The sequence below is a fragment of the Lytechinus variegatus genome, chromosome 4 (assembly GCF_018143015.1).
Source record: "Lytechinus variegatus isolate NC3 chromosome 4, Lvar_3.0, whole genome shotgun sequence".
NCBI classification, from domain to species: Eukaryota; Metazoa; Echinodermata; class Echinoidea; order Temnopleuroida; family Toxopneustidae; genus Lytechinus; species Lytechinus variegatus.
This window is the reverse complement of record NC_054743.1, coordinates 60,461,659-60,482,522: the sequence shown is the minus strand read 5'-3', so window position 1 is coordinate 60,482,522 and position 20,864 is coordinate 60,461,659. Positions and strand designations below refer to the sequence as shown.

Here is a 20,864-nt window from a genome sequence, read left to right as displayed (position 1 = left end):
ACCAAAGAAAAGTTATTTTAGAAGGAGATAGAGTATTTTTTCAATTCCCATACCCATGTAACAGTCACTAATCACACTACAATATGGATTAAGAGACCCTTTTTACAGCTTGAGAGATACAGACTCTGATATTGGACTAGTAGAAGTGGACAGGTTCGCTTTCAAAACAAGAAAAGAACACGGCCATTGCTCACTTCATGTTAGAATTAACTCCGTAATTAGAAGTGATGAAGGATTATACATTTTCTTTGCCTATCAGGATGGCAATGTACATGGTGATTCATTTAAAAGAATTGCTTTGAATGTTGATTTTTTTTCCTGGTAAGGCCTTCTGTACGCAAAATGAAGAAAGCAATACTGGGAAATGGGTAGCATTAGACTGCGTTGCTCCCATTGGGAGTCTATCAGGTAAAATTGACTGCTATCAGAATGGAGAAAAGATGCCCCCATTAACATCACCAGTTGAAACTTTTCAACACTTAAAGCAAACAATATTGGCAGAGAAATCTTATCATGTTTTTTGTTGTACATCTTCCCAAATAAATGTCAGAGATATGTGTGAATGTACTGATTCTATATGTGAGTTAGCCCATGATAAGAATTCAAGTTCAATGGTACATCCTTGTGGCCCACTGAAATCAGATCAGCATATAATTCAGACGACGGCCCCTACTTTCACTTTCCCCGACCTACTGGTAGTACCATCAACATTAGCAACTGCCAACGGAACTTGCACTACATACAGTTCAGACCCACTGAGATATGTATTTTTAATCATTGGCCTCATTTCATCTCTTTTAATAACATTATTGTGATTTTTGTGTACAAGAACTTTCACATCAAGAAAATAAAAATAAAAGACTTCTTCAGATGAAAGTGACTCACATTTTGAGAAGAACCCATAGGTATACATTTTCTGAACCTGCATACAAGCCATTGGGGTGCAATGGTTCAATATTAACACATGAATTAACATTTTGTTCATTCTTTTTTTTTCATTCCAATTAGATGAAGTTTTAGTCCTTGTTGAAATTATAAGATTCAAAAAATCTTTGTAAGATTTTAAAACCTCACACATGTACATTTTCAAACAAATTAATGTTAAAAGTATTTTCAATGTTGGTTCAACATAATTACATTAAAAAATAATAAATGAAAGAATTATCTGTCTATGTGTTTGTTTTTTTCTCATTGGAATGAAGATGTTTTGAACAAAATATGATTGTTTAATATTTTTGTTAAAATATGGAATTGTGATCTAGTTATTTTATGATATCCTGTTAATCATACTTTTCCAAAGCTACAGAGCTTTACTCATTTTCATTTGTACTTTGTTCCATTGTTTTTTCTAAATTTGTTGTATCTAGAAACTCAATAAAATATTCAAACACGGGTCTATTGGGCAAAATAGGAAATTAATCATTAACACAAAATTGGTACTTTATGAAGAAATTAACAAAAGGTACTTCACACAATTCACAAAGGCGGGTTATTTGCAACTCTAACACACAAGTTAAATGTATTTTATCAATACTTTATTCTTATCTATGGGATGAGGATAAAATCAAGACTAGGGTGTCAGATGTCATAAATATAACCCGATGTCAAATTGTGTTTTATCCCAGGTAGTTTGATCGCTTTTTGTTAAATAGAGAGTTTAAAATCCAGGTGTTAAATTTATAAAATGGCTTTTAATTGTGAATTCACCTTTAAGAATTTTCAATCAGAAGAAAACAATGCTGCAAATAATCTTTTTTCTATGTTGCTGTGAGCATAACGAAGAAGAAAATGTAAACCTTTTAAGTTTATATAGTTCATGTTTGCATTTTAAAGATATTGATAAATGTGTAAAAATATTGGTTTTACATTAGTGAAAACCCTCCAAATTCTTTAATAAAATTCACAATTAATTTGCTAATTCCGTCATGGCTTTTTTCCCCTCAAATCAGTTATAAAATGTACATAAAAGGGTCATCATAAGTTTGGAAGTGTTTGAATGTATCATTATAGTGCTAGGTTTAGCAGTAGGGCACTCTATGGAGAAGTGGACTTGGAACTGACTTAATACCATAAGCACTTGCGTTTTGAAAGCAAAAAAAAAAAAAACTGTCAGGGCTGTGGCAGCTTTACTAACAAGATAAGTGTACAAGTACTGAGCCCCATAACAAAAAGGTTAACGATTCATTGAAAAAGAATTGGCCTCTCAAAATCATGATTGCATGCCCATTTTTCTTAGTAGACGGACTAGAAACCAATCAGAATTGTTCTTTCAAAGTAGCGATTGATCGTTAACCTTGGGATACGATACGCGGAAGGAAAAAACAGGGCTTGGCCAATCAGTGGATGCCAGATAGAAATCTAAAAAAAACGTACGTGTGCAACGTGAAACAACGACAAGTTTTACCCGGATGTTAGAAAGGCTGAAAGAATTTCTAGTTTGAATATGCAAATTCATATCATTTTGGAGAACTGCAAGCAAAAAGGACTTGTAAAGAAAAAGCTGTGAGTATATTTGCGTTTTTTTTTTTGGGGGGGGGGAGACAAACAGTACTATTTTAACAATTTGACACAAGTACCATATGGACATACAAAGCTCTGTCGTCAGTCCATCAAAATCTATGAAGTACTCATGTGGCAGTAACACTACACTAATAAAGAAGTTTACTTTTTATCTTTTATCCTTACTGTATATGGCTAATAAGCAGGGATGTGATGTGACATAATGCTTTAATTTGCAATTATTGCTACGAATGGTTTGGTTTATCACTTTGGAATGTTCACAATGTACACATCAAAACACATGTGTTCCTACATAATACATGTACATAATACATGTAAATGCAAGTATGAAAACAGAGTAAAAATGAATGTATTGATTATTGGTACATGTATGTACAAAATGATTATATTGAATTAAACTTGTGGTTGACAATTTTCTAAATCCATATTCATATGAAATATTTTTAGTATAAATCCAATTATCTCTTCAGAATGAATGATAAAAATGGAAATGAAAAATCTGGAAGACTTACATTCTTGATTTTCAAAGTCGGATAAAACTTGTCTTTGTAATACCCATGATGTATCAGATCGAAAACACAGCATACATGAAGTAATTGTAGTAATTCATAATCCTATACTATTCCTACAGACACCACACACCACATTGCATCTCTTGAAATCAAAGCTGTATGATGACACACACAGTCATGCAAAACTTCTATGAAATACATGTACTATTATCAAGTTGATGGACAACATCCCAAATATCAATCAGGACAGAGAGTCACCTACACAGTACTACAGAAATTGTCCATCAAAATATAAACTACAGACACTCAACATAGAAGTGGAATTATTTCTTGGAAGAACATCATCCTGAAGCCAATAAAGCTACCAAGACGGAACAAAACTTGCAAGTACATGGACTGCACATAGAAGTCACATCTTGCATTTGGAAGAAAAATAATGTCCTGGACTTGACTTATTTCAAGCATATTTGTACATGTATTTAAAAGGAGTTTGTTTGTAATACTGGAGTCCTTTATATAGAATTAAACCCGGATTTTACTGTGGATTTTTTTAGATTTCTTAAAATTGATGTAATATATATTATCATCATCATTAAAACCTTCAGTGTTACAATAATCTAGACAAAGTTTGAATGATTTTATCTTTAAAAAATTGGGGGAAATATCCTTTGCTCATGCATGCCACATTTTGTGGAATAAACCTTCCTGAAGACAAAAACTTGTTTTCTTCTAAACTCTCTATGCACCTTGAACACTCTGCAGAGTGGATTTTGCACTTTTTACAGTTAATAAAAAATATTTATTATAATATTAACATATACAGTAGTTGTATGATTATCGTACGTAAAGTATAAGGTCAAAATGGTTTCTCTAACCATTTGCATACTAGTGGTAATTATCCTTGTCATGTGTGATACATGTATGTGCAAATCCAAAGATGAAAGAAAGACTGTTTTAGAAGGAGATAGTGTACTTTTTCAATTCCCATATCCATGTAACAGTACACTAATCACACTACAGTACGGATTAAGAGACCCTTTTTACACTTTGAGAGATAGGGAGTCTGATATAGCGTCTGAAAAAAAGAGCAGATTTACTTTCAAAATCAGTTATGAAAATGATCATTGTTCTCTGTATGTTAGAATAAACTCCACAATTCGAAGTGATGAGGGAATATACATTTTCTTTGCCTATCGGGAGGGTGATGTATATGAAGATTCATTTAAAAGAATTGCTTTGGATGTTGACTTTCTTCCTGGAAACGCTTTCTGTACACAAAACGTAGAAAAGTCAGCAGGGAATTGGGTAGCATTAGACTGTGTTGCTCCGGTTGGAAGTCTATCAGGTCAAATTGACTGCTATCAAAATGGAGAGAGAATGCCCCCATTAACATCACCAATTGAATCTGTCCAAGATTTAAAGCAAACCATAATTGCAAAGAAAACTTATCCAGTTTTTTGTTGTGCATCTTTGCAAAGAAATGTCAGAGATATGTGTGAATGTAATGATTTTGTATGGGATTTAGCCAATGATAAGAATTTGAGCTCAATGGTGGATTCTTGTGAACCAGTGAAATCAGATCAGCATGAAATGCAGACAACAGCCTCTGACTTAACTTCCCTTGAACTCATAACATCAACATTAGCAAACTTAAACAAAAACAACACTAGATATACTAGTTCAGGCCACTTGACATACATGCATGTTATTATAATAATCATTTGTCTCATTTTAATTCTTCAGATAATTAGTATTTTGATCCATACATATGTACATGTACAGTATTATCACATCAAAAAGGAAGACAGACTTTTTCAGATGGCGAGACCCATACGTGAAAACAGATCATAAATGTACGCATGAATTTTCTGAACCTTTACAAAAGCGATTCAGGCACACTCATTCAATATGAATATGAATATCTATTACCTAGTCAATTTGTAATTATTTTGCTTTAAACCACAATGTACATAATTATACAACCAAAGGTGACAGCCAATTTCGTAAATGTACATATCTAAAGTAAGAACCAAATTATTTCAAAATTGAATCTTTTATAATGGACTATTAATATTGGAATGCTTTATCAAAGCAAATAAATCATAGTTGCTCTCTGTAAACGTTTTTTTTTTTGGATGAATAATAAATATGAAAACATCAGTAGGCCTACTTATTCATTTTAGACTTCATTATAATCTTATCTGTTTGTACGTATGGGTTGTTACATGTAGGTAATTCTTTCCATTTTTTTTGGCTGAAATATTTGTTAAATATTATGTCTATATAATTTGGGTCAGCTGCTACCCTTTCATTCTGATACTCCATCTATGACTCTGTTTGATATGTGTCATGTTTTTTGTACTATGTGTATATATATATATATATATATATATATATATATATATGTGTGTGTATACCTTTTTTATGCTGAGAACATTAATTGAAATGAATTATACATTTTACTAAAGGAGGTATAGTAGTCTTGCAAAGCCATTGGTTTTTCTCTGTCTTTATCTGTACATGGTGCTAATACCTCGGTCACATTTGCTCTACAGCAGCCGTTTTTACATTTTTCTCCCATAGGTTGGATATATATGTGTGTGTGTATACCTTTTTTATGCTGAGAACGTTAATTGAAATGAATTATACATTTTACTAAAGGAGGTATAGTAGTCTTGCAAAGCCATTGGTCTTTCTTTGTCTTTATCTGTACATGGTGCTAATACCTCGGTCACATTTGCTCTACAGCAGCCGTTTTTACATTTTTCTCCCATAGGTTGGATAAAGAATAAAACGGCTGTTTTTTCATTAGCCGTATGATCGCCGTAGAGCAAATGTGACCGAGGTATAAATTACATTTTCTACATTATTAGAGCAATTTTATATGATTTTGGGAAATTTGTGTGTAATATGAAGAAATAACAAAAAGGTTTGCAGATTGTGGCCAAGTGGATTAAAAGTCTCCAGACTTTGAAAAAGAGGGTTGTGGGTTCAATGCCAACCATGGCACTTTTTCCTTTCACAAGAAATATATACACATTGTGCGGCACTCGACCCAGGAGAAGTAAATGGGTACCACTTAGGATGAATTCCTTGAATGCAATGAGCTTCTGCTTGAGTTAGTCCAGGTATGGATTCTCATTCTTGTCATAGTCTTTTACATGATGGATGCATAAGAAATGTGTAGATGTAAAAATATCGCATTAAGTTTGGACTGGGGTAATTAGTGCCAGCTAACATGGGGCAAGTTGAGCCATGGTAATTTTTATGGTAATGTATAACAAACAAACCTTAAAATCCATTGATATGCAGGTGGAACGAAGCAGATTCACATGACAGTTTTTTTACTTTTAGAGGATGTTAGTATTTATAGAGAATTAGCAAGTGAAAAGACTTTAAATAAAAAAAATTGACCTGCCTGTTCTTCCCGCATACACTGTGTACATAGTTTTTGTGGCTCAACTTATGCCACAAGGTGGCACAATTTACCCCACAGATGGGGCAAGTTGAGTCATTTGATATAGTTTTTTTAAAGGTCACAATGACTTTCAGTGTGGGGGTAGAAAGTTATTGAAAAATATTTCCCAAGAATCGTTAAAGGCAAGGCACTATTTTCTAATACTACAATATTATTAGTCATATCAATTCTAACATGCAAAATGCAAAAGTGTCACAACTTACCCCGCCTTCCCCTACTTATCAAGTTGTCCGGTTTTGATAATTGTATGTAATAATGAATGCATTCACTAGATGTACATGAATGTAAAGGATTGTTTTTTTCAGATATACACTACATGCATACCATTCAGTTTGTACACTGTAGTTCATGCTTGTACGTATTAACATAAAAATATTGATAAAAATGTGAAATATTCATTTCTTGCACAATATGAACGCATGAATGTAAAGGGGACATGGTTTTTCAGATATATTTGAGGTCTTCTTCACATGGCCAAAAGACATATATAAAGTTTGTTTTTGAAATGTCATTTTGGCGGTGTACTTGTCAGCAAGTACACCGCCTTATTGTAAGGATGTATGAATTATCACTAAAACCCCTTTCTAAACTTGTAGTAAAAAAAAATGAATGCTTAACGTACATGTAAATAATGCCATCCAACAGGAATGAAATGTATTTTATGTAAACTGATTAGTGTAGTATGTGTCTCATATCTTTGTGTTGTTAGTTTTATCTTTTTGGTTTATATGTTATTTATGTTATTTATTTTCTTTTGACTCGTGCTCAATTGGAGGATTGACCTTTTTAGGTCAATGGCCATTGTTACTCCCCACATACATGTAATATCTTTTAAAATGCCACATACAGGTACATGTTGTAATTTAATATGTTGTATTAAATATGTAATGTCCATAGTGAGTAGTTAAATTTGATCTGTCAAATATAATTCGATGTCATTTAAATTGATGCAAAATGAAATCCAATTAAACTAAATTGGTTTTAAATTGAATGCAAAATAGCTCCACCAAATAAAACTAGCTCAAGCTTTTAACATATTTTACTGGCATTCATTGTCTCCAAAGTTCTTGTCTATTTCTATCCAAATCAACAATCACAAAGTAGATTCCTACATTTTTTGTATAATGTTTTAATGATAAATGCCAGTCGTGGTAACGATTGCAAAATGAGTTCACATAGAATCCAATAGAATGACCACCCAACTGTCTGTTTATCTGAATAAAAAGATATGTGTCAAAGGATTCTGGAAGAAATTGTGTAATTGCTGAGGAAATAAGCAAAATAAACATTCAATTCCAGTCAAATGTCAGGCATTTTTTTCAAGCAATAATAACACGCTGTCCCACACATGCTTATCAGTGTTGGCAATCTACAGTGTGATGTTTTTAAGCTTAGATTAATACAAAGTTTAGTTTATGTATCTTCACCTGATCTTCATTCTCGGTGTTCGTGACATTTAATCTTGACTTTACAGACTTACTTGTGAAATCAGTGTTTACTGCAACTATTTTCACTTATCTCAACTTCACAAGCTGGGAGCTTGGCAAAGCAAAGTTGTGGCAAATAAGTAAGACATTGAAGGCTTTGTTTACCAAGAAATCCAGCCAGCCCAGCCAAATACATAAGTTGCTATGGTAGCAAGTCTTGCTAAAATGTCATCTACCATAACAGTGAAAACAGTGCTTCCTGATTGGCCCTTTCAATGAAAGTTGACATTCCAGCAAGAGTAGCTATCATAGCAACTTCTTATAAAATGGGCCCTTGGTGAAGACAGAGGTGTGAGTGGTCCCAAATAAAAAGAGCTGAAAAACCTGAAGAGTATCGGAAAAAAGTTGAATGAAAAGAGCTCACACAATATTGTACAGAGGAAAGCTACAATCAGATGAATCAATGTGAAAATCACCCCCTCCCCCCCCAAAAAAAGAAAGGTGAAATCCGCTAAACTGTTGAACATTTAACACCCATGTGGAAGAGCATGCTTACCACATGCTATTAATGTGATAATTTGTATTTTTGTATACATGCAGACCTTCACGTTTATTATTTCTTGGAGCTCAATAAATCGCTCTCCTTATTTTTTTGAGGAGCTCAACTGAGCTCCTCAGAATCACTCTCCGTGAGGAGCTCAAATCAATTCATTACAATACATATATGATAAATTGTAGATTTTTCTTAACATTGTATATGCAATAGCTGAGTTAGCTATCAATTAATCTGTGATGAAACTAGACCTGGGTACGGTCACGTCAATATGTAACTTACAAGATGTCATACGTGCTCCCGCTAAAAAAAATTGAAAAAAAATTGCTAAAATTTCACATTTTACACCATTAAATCCATGAAATGGCCTTCATTTTCCGTAATTCCTTGAAATTACTTTGATTTAGTTGAAAACTATCAGAAAATGAAGAATATTCACCTCTTTCCCGACTGATTTGAACTTACCTCGGTAAATATTGTAGTCCCACATGTAGACTTCCATGGTGTTGCCATGACAATCTACATATGGGACTACATGGGACTGCAATATTTACCGAGTTTAAATTAAAATCAGAGTCGGGAAAGAGATGAATATTCTTCATTTTTCTGATAGTTTTCAACTAAATCAAAGTAATTTAAAGATTATGGAAAAAAGAAGGCAGTTTCTTGGATTTAAAGATGTAAAATGTGAAATTCTAGCAATTTTTTTTTTTTTTTAGGAGCGCGATTTTTTGCTCTCCTTATTTTTTTTAAGGAGCGCGGGAGGAACCCGGAGCAATCGCGCTCCTCAAAAATGAAGGTCTGTACATGTATTTCCTCACCTCTTCTGCTAGGATCTCAAAGGTAGCCCCTCCAAGCCTAGATGCTGTCCCAACAAAACACTTGTCAATCACCTCCTGGGAGAGACCCACTGCTTCAAAGATTTGAGCTCCCTATAAAGAGACAAGAACAAAAGAATGGGACTTACATGTATGACATCAATCTCCATGATTGAACATAGTGATGTCAATCAAAGAACCATATAAATAACCTCTCTTGCTTATCCTAGAAGAATTCTCACCTAGTAGCTCTGCAGAAGGGAGATACCTTTCTTGACCAAAATCTTAGAGATGCCTTTCTCTGTTCCTTCAATGATCTAATGAGGAATCTGATCTTCAGACTAACCTTCACCTACATGTATTCACAAAGAACCTGTGTCATTCACATAAAAACCCTCTGGGTAATCCTAGTAACAGCCTCGCCTTGTAACTGTAGAAGGGAGATGCCTGTATTGGCCATAATCTTAGAGATGCCCTTCTCCATTACTGCGATGACTCATTGACAAATCCAATCTTCAGACTAGTTTCTTTACCCTAAAGAACCTTTTTATTCATATTAAGAACCTCTTGCTAGTCCTAGCTGCAATCTCACCTTGTAGCTCTGTAGAAGGGAGATACCCATCTTGGCCATCACCTTAGAGATGCCCTTCTCCGTTGCTGCAATGACCCGCTTCTGAATCTCCTTGATCCCGAAGTCCACTCCTAGTAGACTCTGCTCGTGGAGGCTGATCAGACACTCATACAGGAGGTATGGACAGATGGCATCGGCACCGTATCCCAGTAGAAGACACAGGTGGTGCATCTCACGGGCCTCCCCGGTCTCGACGATGAGACCGACGTGAAGACGTTGTCTGGTCTTGATCAGGTGGTGGTGGGTTGCTCCCAAGGATAGCAGAGAGCTGGGAAATGAGCAGATTGGATATTTATTCCAATTACATTTGGAAATTATGATACATGAAAAAAGATGATGTTCCTATGATCAATTCAGTAATTGTACCAAAAATCATTAGCATGTGAGTGGTTATTGGTCGGTAATTTGCATATTTAGGGATCTATCACTGTCTGAATACAGGGGTGTTGGTAACATTTCTCAGAAGTTCACAGCACAAAAAAGATGTTGCAAAATGCAATAAATAATTTCATTGGAATTTACAAATGATAGATCAATTTTAAAACCACAGAAAATCAATTTAAACTTTATACTCTTGCAAGAAACTTTCCCGGCTAAGTTGCAAAATAACAATTGATTGCAAAATTTGCAATTAATTGCAAGACTAATGTTTAATACATGTACATGTACCTACCTGTAGTAATGGCTTATAAATGATAGCAAGTCTAATAATTGCTCATTCTTGAAGCTATTGCCTAAAGCTTTTCAGCACCAACAAATTGCCATTCTAAAATATCAAGCTACCATTACAGTAATAAACAGTCAAAGACTTGTGCTTTTTAGCAATCAAAACCATTTATTTTACTGCCATTCAGAGATGACAATTTAGTAAATAGTCAATAATGACAACTTTCGTGAAACATCTGAATGTACCTGACTGGCACTCTTTCTGGACCGGCAGCTCTGTCAGACAAGACCAACAGAGTGTAGCCCTGGTCTGCTGCTTCAGAACACTCGGCACAGATCCGGTCTATGGCTGGAACAAGTCCTGCAAATCCGGCTTCTACTGGGAATGTGGTATCAATGGTCTTGGTCTATAAAAATTAATGACAGTACAAGTATGATAAACTGTACCAATAAACAGCAACAATGACAATAGTAATATCTATGCAAACAAGGGGCGGATCTTCCAGTATTTTCCAAAGGGGGGCACATTATCCCGATGAAAATTTGACAACCTGGACAAAAAAAAACTTTTTACCTAAACTGAAGGTAATTTCATCTGCGGGAAATTTGACAACCCCCCATCCTCACTTTCAAGGGGGGGGCACACTTGGGTAAAAATGGCATATTTTTGTTATGCCTCTCTATAGGAAGGAGGGGCAATGACAAGGACAGGATGTGCCCCCCCCCCCCCCCCCCGCACTGGATCCGGCAGCATATGCAAGTCAACAATAAAATAGCTTGGTTGAATCATTTAACATTATTCCAGGTAGCAAGAGTGAGTTCTTAGATACGTTGCAAAGCTTCTTGCTTCCAAGAAATAACCAGATCTGAAAAGTTTATAAAACTCCATTTATAGTATGAATACCCGTACATATACAGGTAAAATAATAAATTTCTTTTCAGTATGTTTCTATGGTCTAAACAAAATGGCATGATATCCAAGGGATCCAAGCTCTTGAACACCTATTCAAATGGAAGTCCACAACCACAATACCGAAACATTTACCTTCCATGTACGGAGAGACGTGTCTTTGATGATCTCAAGATCATGCAGGGTCAAGATCGGAGCATCCAAGAACAGACGGTTGCACTGCTTCTCACTTGGCTCTAGGATGTTGTCTTCAGGGCCGATGGGACATGCCTAGTGACAAAAAGAGATTTAAAAAAAGATTACAAAATCAATAAGGGAAAAAAGGAAATAATTTCATAAAGCTTATCGGTATGATTACATGTAACTCTAAAATATAATTGTTATTATTGAAAAAATCATGAGAAATCACAATATTTACAAGTAGTTATTGCACAATTGGGTACATAATCACAGAAAGAAAAAAAAAGGTGGCAGACTGAAGATTAAAAACACCGATTTACTAGAGTTATCATATGAACAGTCAGAAACCAGACAAATCACTATTTGTTTCATAAAAGGATCCAGAGGTTTCAAGATAATGAGGAAGATATGTCTCTTACCAGTGACATGACAATGCTTTCCCTGATGGGGTCAATGGGTGGGTTGGTGACCTGGGCAAAGAGTTGCTTGAAGTACTCAAAGACCAGTGGATTACGCTGAGACAGGCAGGCAAGGGGAGCATCGTTACCCATCGAACCTAGGGGCTCTTTCCTGGTTTTGGAAGAGATGTGAGGAATAGAAAATGAATTTCATGATAAACAGGGGTATACAGTACAATGATTCCCTGTGGCAAGAGACCCTTTGGCTTCTGGGACCAGATCACCTCTGCACAAAGCCAATAGGAGTTTACAGAGAATTTAGGAGTCAACAAGTCAGTCTGCTTCAATCTGGAACAAAATGGTCTCTGTACAAAGCCAATGGGAATTGATGAATCAATCTGTTGCCTCCTCGAACCAGATCTTCTCTGCACAGAGTTACAGAACTTAGGAGTCAACAAGTTTATCTTTTGACTTCTGGAACCATATTGTCTCTGTAAGAAGCCCATTGTAAGCGAAGATTCTCAGAAACTCAGAGCGCTCTCCTTACCATTGTCAAGGTCATTCCTTCAACCTAGGAGCTCACTCTTCACTATTTCCCTGTGATAATGTTACATTGTATTCTTAAATAGCTGTTGTGCAGCAAAATGCACAAACTACAACTTTAATAAGAAAGCATTCAAAGTGTAATAAAATTTTGATATTTTACCTGCAAAAGAACATGAGGGTCAAGATTATATAGAAAGTATGTTGGACAACAAACACATGCTCAAGATTCTCTCGTTTCTGTGGCTTATTTTGTCACTTTTTCATTTCAGAAATTTCAGGATGTATGACACATGCACCTGTAATAATTTCAGTGACCGAGGATCTCTGTGACCATGGCAAGACTTGTCAAATTAAACCTCTGACAAGTCCTTTCATGAAACGCTCGCCTAAAATGTCAACATAATGCTATTCTTGAAAAGTTAGCCAGTTACAAAAAAAATCCCCTTAATAAAACTTGTGCTCAAACCAAATGGCATTGTCATATACCCCCTAAAATAGGCTCCAGAATCTATCATATCAAGGCTATGCTAGACAACCAATGTGTTGTTCAAAGCATGAATTCGAAGAATTTATGTTTTTGGAAGTGTCGATCTACCAGGGTCCATATAAACACAAAGGTTAGCGATTAATCGTACGATTGATTGTCATGATTAATTGTACACTGTAGTCAATACAATCAATCATACAAGGGGTTCTACAATGATTTCTAAGCTTTGTGTTACAGGCCCCAGGTATACCTATTACACATGGTTGGAGACTAGTGAATGCAGCAGACTGATCCGGACCATTCAAATTCTTCCAAAATAAAACCTACAATGATCCTACTGGAGCATAGGGCTAAACTCTAGACATAGTTCTTTCTCAACTTAAGCACTAAAATCAAGCATAATCTTAACATGAATTTCAAAGCTGCATAAACTGTGATTGCAAACCCCAAAATATGTGAATCCAGACCTTACATGTCACAAAAGATGCAGTGAAAATCAACACACACCCACAAACAAAAACAACAACACAAAATGGGTAAAGAAGGGAAGAGGAGAGAAAAAAATAAATCTGTAATTGTTGTAGGGTTATCCTAGACAGACCCAGACTTGGAGTTTGTGGACCTGAACCTATGACGACACTTAAACAGCAAGTCAGGGGGTGGGTACAGTACTTCTTGAAGCTCGCTTACTTGTTCTTCACCATCGGAACGAGAAGCAGGTTGATGTGCTCCACGCTATAGCCAAACATGGCCAGACGATGGTCGGACTGGACTGGGACCAGAGGACCGATCTCGGGCTCTTCGCCCCTGGTCTCCATATGGGCTTTGTAGAAGTCGTCCAAGGTGACGGACTGTGGGTAAAGGGGGAGGCAAGGTGAAGATCTTGTGATTAATACACAGGTCAAGAAAATTAAAGTTTTCTCTTTGATTGGAATAAAACATGAGAAGTTCAGATTCAAAATTTACTGCTGTGAAACTAAACAAAAGAATAACCAGAGGTTTTGAAAGCATATCTTTGCAGGGGAAACTAAACTCTTAGCGCAAAAGGGTAATACTCAGGGTAGGGTGTAATGGATACCATACCAATGTATCAGGGAATATCTGGGAGGCATATAAGCTGATACATGAAAGAGATGGTGGAATTGACTTTTGGAATGGCAAGGTAAAGAAAATACATCTTGGTAGTTCTTATTAATTTTGCCTCAGCTTATCTCAAAGCACATGCACATACTTGCTCAGAATTACAAACTTTGAGGTGGATTTTAATTTATGGTCTGAAACAATGGTTTATGCAGATTTCATCCTAAATTATGCTTTTTAAAACAATAATCCAGAGCATTTATAAAGGATTCATACAATGAAGGCTTCTGCCACGTTGGGTGTTTCATGAAAGCTGTTTGTAAGTTATGAATAGCCATTATTACTGCCATACATCCTCCACAAGCCATTTTTCTTTTATCTTTTATTTCATTTCTATGTTGTAAATTTAATATGTTAAAATATGCAATGTTTTCTTATGGCGAGTGGTTGAATTTGAGGATTGACCTTGACAGGTGAATAGCCATTATTACTGCCATACATCCTCCACAAGCCATTTTTCTTTTATCTTTTATTTCATTTCTATGTTGTAAATTTAATATGTTAAAATATGCAATGTTTTCTTATGGCGAGTGGTTGAATTTGAGGATTGACCTTGACAGGTGAATAGCCATTATGACTGCCATACATTGTCCACAAGCCATTTTTCTTTTATCTTTTATTTCATTTCTATGTTGTAAATTTAATATGTTAAAATATGCAATGTTTTCTTATGGCGAGTGGTTGAATTTGAGGATTGACCTTGACAGGTGAATAGCCATTATTACTGCCATACATCCTCCACAAGCCATTTTTCTTTTATCTTGTATTTCATTTCTATGTTGTAAATTTAATATGTTAAAATATGCAATGTTTTCTCATGGCGAGTGGTTGAATTTGAGGATTGACCTTGACAGGTGAATAGCCATTATTACTGCCATACATCCTCCACAAGCCATTTTTCTTTTATCTTTTATTTCATTTCTATGTTGTAAATTAAATATGTTAAAATATGCAATGTTTTCTTATGGCGAGTGGTTGAATTTGAGGATTGACCTTGACAGGTGAATAGCCATTATTACTGCCATACATCCTCCACAAGCCATTTTTCTTTTATCTTTTATTTCATTTCTATGTTGTAAATTTAATATGTTAAAATATGCAATGTTTTCTTATGGCGAGTGGTTGAATTTGAGGATTGACCTTGACAGGTGAATAGCCATTATGACTGCCATACATTGTCCACAAGCCATTTTTCTTTTATCTTTTATTTCATTTCTATGTTGTAAATTTAATATGTTAAAATATGCAATGTTTTCTTATGGCGAGTGGTTGAATTTGAGGATTGACCTTGACAGGTGAATAGCCATTATGACTGCCATACATTGTCCACAAGCCATTTTTCTTTTATCTTTTATTTCATTTCTATGTTGTAAATTTAATATGTTAAAATATGCAATGTTTTCTTATGGCGAGTGGTTGAATTTGAGGATTGACCTTGACAGGTGAATAGCCATTATTACTGCCCTACATCCTCCACAAGCCATTTTTCTTTTATCTTTTATTTCATTTCTATGTTGTAAATTTAATATGTTAAAATATGCAATGTTTTCTTATGGCGAGTGGTTGAATTTGAGGATTGACCTTGACAGGTGAATAGCCATTATTACTGCCATACATCCTCCACAAGCCATTTTTCTTTTATCTTTTATTTCATTTCTATGTTGTAAATTTAATATGTTAAAATATGCAATGTTTTCTTATGGCGAGTGGTTGAATTTGAGGATTGACCTTGACAGGTGAATAGCCATTATTACTGCCATACATCCTCCACAAGCCATTTTTCTTTTATCTTTTATTTCATTTCTATGTTGTAAATTTAATATGTTAAAATATGCAATGTTTTCTTATGGCGAGTGGTTGAATTTGAGGATTGACCTTGACAGGTGAATAGCCATTATTACTGCCATACATCCTCCACAAGCCATTTTTCTTTTATCCCTTTTATTCATATACACATGTTATATATCAAATATGTTGTAATATGTAATGTCCATATTGACTTGTTTCGTATGTCAAATATTTTCTTATGTGTTTTGAAGAAATGTAAACTGATAGTGAATTGAACTTAGAGGAATTCAAGTTGATATTAAAAAAAAACAGCTCAAAATAGAACACTTCAAGCTTTGTGTATCTCTTGATTGGCATTCACAGTCTCCAAAGTTCCAGTCATGTTGAAAAATATAAACATTCGCAAATATTCTCTATTATGCTGTTATGCTCTAATATGCTGTAACGGGCTTTGGGCCATTCTGGGAAAGCGCTCTATAAAAATTGGCTAGTATTATTATTATTATTACAAGCTAAATCTGTAATTACTGTACTAATATCCATTCAAATCAACAATATAAAAGTAGACTCATACAATAATTGCAAATGTTTAAACTTCAAAAGATGAGAGTTTTTGCCTTCTCCATAGCTATCCTTGGGCTTGTTGCAGAAAGAGTTGCAATCAATGCAACTCCACAGATCAAAGGCAATAAAGGCAATGATAAGCATGTCTGCAGGACTTGAAAAAATATTTCTGAGATGTGTTGAATCTCTTTTTGCAATGGCCCCTCTGGGGACTGTTTTGAAATAAAAGAGAGAAAGCAAGAAATAGGCACAAAAGGGGCTTTTTGCATAAAACTTTTGAGATATAAAATTAAAATCTGGCAAATACACGAAAACTCTGGCAAATAAAATTATACCATTGAAAATAACACATTGAAAAACTGTCGCAAAAAAAAAGTCAGAGTTTTGCTTTTCAGCTGGCCTCAGATTTTTTTGTTTATCTACCATAGTTTTTTTTTCATAGTAGCCTTGATGCTCTTGCTATTACATAAATATAAGTCTGATTCACAGTCACACGGGCCATTCAGACTGTCCCCCATCATCCGGGGGAAGGGGGAGAGAAATCTTATCTCTTTGTGACCGACCGTCCATACATCCCCCAGTGTCCGGGAGATTGGCACCGGGGGATGAGTGGGCTAGGTCATTGGCATGGTCCCGGGGGGGGGCACTCAGTATATAATGCATAGTGGGTATGTGCCGCGGAGGGGACCCCCATTTTTACACTCAAATTTCCGTTCCAAGGCATAGCATTTTTGCCTTGTTGAGAAAAAGAACAAAGAAAGCCGCTCCAAGGCATAGCATTTTTTTTCTTATCAAGAAAAAAGAAGAGAGAAATCCACTCCAAATCTTCGCATATTTTTCATTACGCCGCTCCGATCGCGTTGAATGAGCTGCAATTTTGGTGAAAAGCGGCCGCAGAGCTCCCCGGCGGAGGCCGCGCTAGCGGCATCATGCACGCATGACCGTTCCGTAGGGATGCATACGCGCTCACACGCTAGCGATCCGTTCCAAGGACCCCCGTTTTCACAAACATTTGTCGTTCCGAAGCCCGTTCCGAGGACCCTCCTTTTTACAATAACCCCGCTCCAAGGCCCCCGTTTTTTGGCTCACCCGCGGCACACCCCCACCACTTTTTTGGTCGAGTGCCCCCCCCCGGGGGGCATGGTTAAGTAAGGCGCGCCCGCATACCGTATAATAATGCGGGAAATTGCATTTCCCGCAATAACCGAGCACTAGCACAGTACTGAGCGGAAGCAGTTCTCTTGACACCACATTTTGCGCCTGCGCACTTATGATTAAAACAGATGCGCAATCTCGGATTACGAGCCAAGGACACCCTTCCTTCGAAAAACCAGGGGATAGAACCTGGAGACAGGGGACAATCCTCCAGACTTTTCAGACGGTCAGTTTTCCGGGGGGATGTCCTGGGTGACAGGGGACAGTCTGAACAGAGGGAAAGTTATATCATCACTGGTATTTTAAAGACTTGTATCTCAAAATTTAAAAGTCTTGAATGTAGCTCAAAAGTGGAATTTTAGATATATGGCAAAGGAAGCAAAATTATTGTCCTAAAAATTTTGCAATTTTGATTTTCAACGTTTTAACACCCCATATGTAGAGTTGGCTGCTCCTCTTTTGTCTCTTTTTGTCAACTGAGTTATTGCCCTAGATATGTTATCAGCTTTCATTATTAATCATGGCCAGGAGGTTGACACTTTCCAAAGCAAATTTGTGACAAATAAGCAAGACGGTGAAGGCTTTGTTTACTAAGAAATCCAGCCAGGCCAGCTAAATACACTGGAATCTCCTGGGCTCCATACATGTACATGTATCTTAAAGTTGCTATGATAGCAAGTCTTTCTGGAATGTCAACTACCATAACTGTGAAATTTCCGCTTTTTGATTCGCTTTTCCAATGAAAGCTGATATTCCAGCAAGAGTTGCTATCATAGCAACTTCTTATGAAATGGGGTTCTGGTGAAGAGGATAAATTTCTTTCTGAAGGAAACTATGCCATGGCTGGGATTTGAACCCACGACCCTCTGTTTCAAAGTCCAGAGACTAATCCACTGGGCCACAACGCTCCACATTATTTGAACATCATTCCATTTCTCAGAAATATCTGCATTGGGAAAAAATGCACTTACATATGTATATGGTGTTTATTGTGATAATACAGACTCTCTTTTTCAATGAGTTGGCATACATGTACATGTATATGGACAAAACACTTGATAACTTTACTTGCTTTAGTACATTAGACATATCTTAGAACAGAATCTGAATATTGCAATTTAAGGCATAATGTTCATTTCTGCGTATACATGTACAGTAAACATAGTATATTGTAACTTGACGCTTTCACAGGGGGGGGGGGTGAATCAACCCCCCTCTATTTCTGCCCGTACTGCAGGTAATTTATTTTCACCGGGCCACTCACTGATTTTTATACAGTCTTGAGCATCTTTTGGCTTTTTTTTTACACCAAAATTGCTATGAAAGCATGTTTTTATTAACAAAGTCGATGCAAATAGAATTTTATCATCTTATTCTTAAAGATACAATAATTTTTGCTTTCATCAGTTCAACCCTATTGATTTTAGCATTACTATGTTTTTAAAGAGCTTTGGCAATGAATATGGCAAAAAAAACCATAACCTGAAATGAAATCATCTAATCATAAAGTTGTCCTGTAGGAATTTATGCCATTACTAATCCTGGTTGAACTGTTAAGGAAATATGTGGTGCAGGTAAAGAAACTTGTATCTTTTCTTAGTTGTTGCAGTGAATTACACAAAAAACTACCATAACCAGTCATTCAATGGGTTTTGTTTTGATATGCAACAAAATATAACAAGAGTCTGACTGACTGCCGTGCTTTCAACTTTTGGGCAGATCAAAATTCCCTGTTTTCCCTCATTTGAGGCATTTTTCCCTGATCTGAGGTATTTTTTTTTAATCAAATTCCCTGATTTTCCCCTGACTGTAAAAAAGTAAAATAATATTCCCTGATTGCCCTGATGGGCTGGGAACCCCGCAATTTATACTGATTACGAAAGATAAAGCATCAATAACTCTGGCCCTTTTTTGGGATGCACTGTGGAGACAATAATTGTAAATCCTGCACAACTTACCACTGGTTCTAGTGGCATATTGCAGCGCATTTTCTGGTCCATTGACCCAAGTTTGTCGAGTTCATCCTCCAGCGTGACTACACAGTCTTGCTACATATTCTCTGCTTTCCGTTGGGCTATTTCTGCCATATGAACCCTTGATTCCAGGGATCTGTTCTTGTGAATACCACTACTGTGTATGCCCTCTGTAAAGAGAAATATCAAAATACGATAAAATTCAATTCTCAGTTCTGAAGTGAAATTGCTCCGATAGTCCCACCCACATTACATAAATCAATATGTACAGGATTACTGACTGTGACATTGAAATACCAAACATTTCCTGCTTTTCATTTAGAAAATTGCAAGTAAAACTAGTCCTGTTTCTTTAAACAATGCTCATCTTTCCATGATTCATCAAACAAATGGACTGTGAACCATAATACCACGGTCACATTTGATCTACGGCGGCCGTACGGCGAGTCGAAAACAGCCGTTTTATTCATTTTTATTCAAGCCACCTGTGTCATGTATGTATAGCTAGTACCAAAAAAATGTTAAAACGGCTGTTTTCAACTCGCCGCACGGCCGCCGTAGAGTAAATGTGACCAAGGTATAACTATCACATGATTAACAAAGAAGTCAGAAAACTACCAGGTAACAATCTTCTTCTGCTAAAATCACTGAAATTCACCATTATTTAAATTTGTTGCCTATTGGAAGCACACAGATCCTGTACAATGATGGATCCAGAGTACTATAGAACAATGTTTCTCATTGGATATTGCTTCAACCTGTGTGTCTTACAGATATAAAATGGTTCTCAGAATACCAATTAAAAAAGATTTTAAGGGTATTTTATCTCACTGATTTTAACAGAGATAAAATATTTTATCCGTGATAAAATGGATTTCAGAATACCACCTCAGAACATTATTATCCTAGTTGTTATCCCTTGATCATTTTCTTTGATTGAAGTATCATTAACCCGTTGCCAACAGGAGCCGGATATATACGGTTCCCTAAAACTTATTCATGTACGGGAGCCGTATATAGTCGGTTCCCCAAAGGCTATTACTCGCATCCATTTGCAGGCTTTAAAAATACAATTTCATACTATGTTTCTGCCTTTTCTGTGTTATAATTACAATGTC

At 35.9% G+C, this 20,864-nt stretch overlaps 2 protein-coding genes across 2 annotated transcripts in view; both read right to left on the bottom strand.

The window, feature by feature from the left end:
• LOC121414432 (putative glutamate synthase [NADPH]) overlaps positions 1 to 11,008 on the bottom strand; it is a 56,005-nt gene extending 44,997 nt beyond the window's left edge. Inside the window, exons 1-3 of the mRNA XM_041607607.1 lie at positions 10,852 to 11,008; positions 9,901 to 10,207; positions 9,312 to 9,422 (exon numbers count right to left, since the gene is read on the bottom strand). Of these exons, the coding sequence (XP_041463541.1) occupies positions 9,312 to 9,422; positions 9,901 to 10,110 (321 nt within the window). The 5' untranslated portion in view covers positions 10,111 to 10,207; positions 10,852 to 11,008. The remainder of the gene's footprint in view (positions 1 to 9,311; positions 9,423 to 9,900; positions 10,208 to 10,851) is intronic.
• LOC121413133 (glutamate synthase 1 [NADH], chloroplastic-like) lies at positions 10,112 to 19,773 on the bottom strand. Its single transcript, XM_041605897.1, has 6 exons — positions 19,732 to 19,773; positions 13,817 to 13,977; positions 12,115 to 12,265; positions 11,651 to 11,785; positions 10,857 to 11,012; positions 10,112 to 10,207 (listed from the first exon to the last, which is right to left on the bottom strand). The coding sequence occupies exons 1-6, from the start codon at positions 19,771 to 19,773 to the stop codon at positions 10,112 to 10,114; spliced, it is 741 nt and encodes a 246-aa protein (XP_041461831.1).
• Between the last annotated feature and the right edge of the window lie 1,091 nt (positions 19,774 to 20,864).

What these genes read in the sequence shown, in the direction of transcription:
- LOC121413133 (XM_041605897.1), bottom strand. Translation starts at nt 19,773, where the DNA reads ATGGACCAGAAAATGCGCTGCAATATGCCACTAGAACCAGTG. An exon ending in GTTCCGATGGTGAAGAACAA is followed by an intron (nt 12,266 to 13,816) that starts GTAAGCGAGCTT and finishes TTCCAAAACCAG; the next exon opens with GAAAGAGCCCCTAGGTTCGA. An exon ending in CGTCTCTCCGTACATGGAAG is followed by an intron (nt 11,013 to 11,650) that starts GTAAATGTTTCG and finishes TAATTTTTATAG; the next exon opens with ACCAAGACCATTGATACCAC.